This window comes from Eucyclogobius newberryi, unplaced genomic scaffold, assembly GCF_026437365.1.
Source record: "Eucyclogobius newberryi isolate DKJ021-1_F unplaced genomic scaffold, fEucNew1.0.hap1 SCAF_10, whole genome shotgun sequence".
NCBI lineage: Eukaryota > Metazoa > Chordata > Actinopteri > Gobiiformes > Gobiidae > Eucyclogobius > Eucyclogobius newberryi.
This window is the reverse complement of record NW_027315724.1, coordinates 6,184,777-6,186,892: the sequence shown is the minus strand read 5'-3', so window position 1 is coordinate 6,186,892 and position 2,116 is coordinate 6,184,777. Positions and strand designations below refer to the sequence as shown.

Here is a 2,116-nt window from a genome sequence, read left to right as displayed (position 1 = left end):
TCTGGAAGCTGGGCTCCCGTGCGTGTAGCCGGCTGAACTAGCCACGTCCGCTGCCCGTCAGGGGTGCGCAGCAGAAGTTTCCCCCCATGAAACCCAATGATTTGGGTTTTAACAGTAACTAAAGTTAAAACACCCCTGACATGCCACACTTCCAAACTTTTATTGTTAGATTGGCTGGCCAATAATAAAACTAAAATCTCTCAGCTTTACCTTTTTACTTTTATTTCCCCATGGCAACAGTTCTCTGTTGCCGCCTGCAGTGGTGTGGATGTAAGCTGAGCGCGGTGAGCAAACAAAGCCTGAGCTCACAGTAGGACAGGTGTAAACAAGAAGGGAAAAAAAATGACCTGGGGATTTGGTTACTTGGCGACAGATAGCATTTCCCACTCCTCCCATTGTCTGCTACTACCTGCTCAAACTGCTCCTCCTCTGGGATGCAAACTCCCTCCCTGCATAGTCCTGCTTCCTGGTACAGCTCGACACATATTGTACGCTGCATGGTGGGATAGGAGCGAGGGGGAAACATGGCTAACTCGGCTTTGGAGATTATAGGCCTTCTGTTGACCTTGATTGGCCTCATTGGTACCGCTGCCAGCACTGGTATGCCCCAATGGCGAGTCACTGCCTTCATCGGCGAAAACATCATCGTGTTCGAAACCAGGTACGAGGGACTTTGGATGAACTGTTACAGACAAGCCGACATTCGAATGCAGTGCAAAGTGTACGACTCCTTGCTGGCCCTTCCGCCCGATTTGCAAGCGGCTAGGGGTTTGATGTGTTGCGCCTTAGCCTTGGGGGGCCTTGGCGTACTCATCAGCTTGGTAGGACTCCAATGCACCTCTTGCATCCAGAACAACGACCGCGCCAAGCGAATGATCCTGATCATCGCCGGCATCATGATCATTTGCGCCTGCGTTTGCGTCCTCATACCCGTTTCTTGGACCGGCCACGTCATCATCCGAGATTTCTACAACCCTTTGCTGATCGACGCCCAACGGAGAGAGCTCGGCGAGGCGCTCTACATCGGTTGGGTGTCGGCGGCGTTTCTCTGTGCGGGAGGCTGCATGTTCACCTGCTGCAACGTCAAGTCGGAGAAGGAGGGATCGGAGAGATACTTGTACTCCAGGAATTCGGACTACATCACGTACCCGCCTCAGCAGTTGCAGCCGCAGCAGTTGCAGCCGCAGCAGTTGCAGCCGCAGCAGTTGGTTTTTCTGCCCCAGCCCCAGCAGCTTCAGCCCCGCGCTCAGCCTATGCTCTCCAGGCACCCTTCCACGAACTACAGCCACTACAGCCTGCAGAGCCGCCAAAGCCTACCCCAACCCTCCCGGTACCCATCGGTGAGGAGCGCGGTGGCTTACCTATAGACTTTTACAATCATTTGAGGTATGAGTTAACTTAGAATGTGTCACAGAATAGAGTGATGTAAATTGACCATGGAGTGGATTGATTTGCTATTATGTGTTTTCCGACAGCAGATGGCCAAAGCTTGACTTCAGATGTGATTATAACTTATGTTATAACAATGTTTGGGCTATTTTTAACTTTCTTGTCAATTAGGGCTGAAGGGTTTTTTCTTTAGATTATTAATTGGTCGATGGAGTCGAAGTCAGTAAAACATTTGTAGATAGATATAAAACGTTACCTACGTAATATTCATACGTAGATAAATACGCTGTTTATTAGTAGATTTCTGTATAAATTGTATAATTGTAATTCTGTCAGCGTCTGTGATCTTGTGGTGTTACCAGTGCAGGCGTCTAATCGATCCACAGGGCATGTTTTAGTCAACCACGGATTTATATACTACTACAGCCATATACAATACATGTTTAAATCTCTTGGCTCTAAGTATGTACTATGCATTTACATTTTCAGTGATTGATTGTCTTAGGTTTGATCATCAGATTAATATTACTTAACTACAAATTTGTCCCGTTGGTCAATATTGACAAAAATTAACATCCTTGTGGGGGATTTTTTTTTTCTCAATAATATTAATATGCATTAGAGATTGTTCATTATAGTTGTCGTTATTTAGGTCGTAATTGTACAAACCAAAAACATTTCTATATAATGACAATTCTTTAAACAAAAATATGTAATTTTCATGCAA

The 2,116-nt window shown here is 46.2% G+C and overlaps 1 protein-coding gene across 1 annotated transcript; it reads left to right on the top strand.

The window, feature by feature from the left end:
- Window positions 1-382: 382 nt before the first annotated feature.
- LOC140373658 (claudin-8-like) lies at window positions 383-1,602 on the top strand. The gene has a single exon (XM_072460273.1). It carries the CDS (start codon window positions 525-527, stop codon window positions 1,365-1,367), a length of 843 nt encoding a protein of 280 aa, XP_072316374.1. The 5' UTR covers window positions 383-524; the 3' UTR covers window positions 1,368-1,602.
- The last annotated feature ends 514 nt before the right edge of the window (window positions 1,603-2,116 follow it).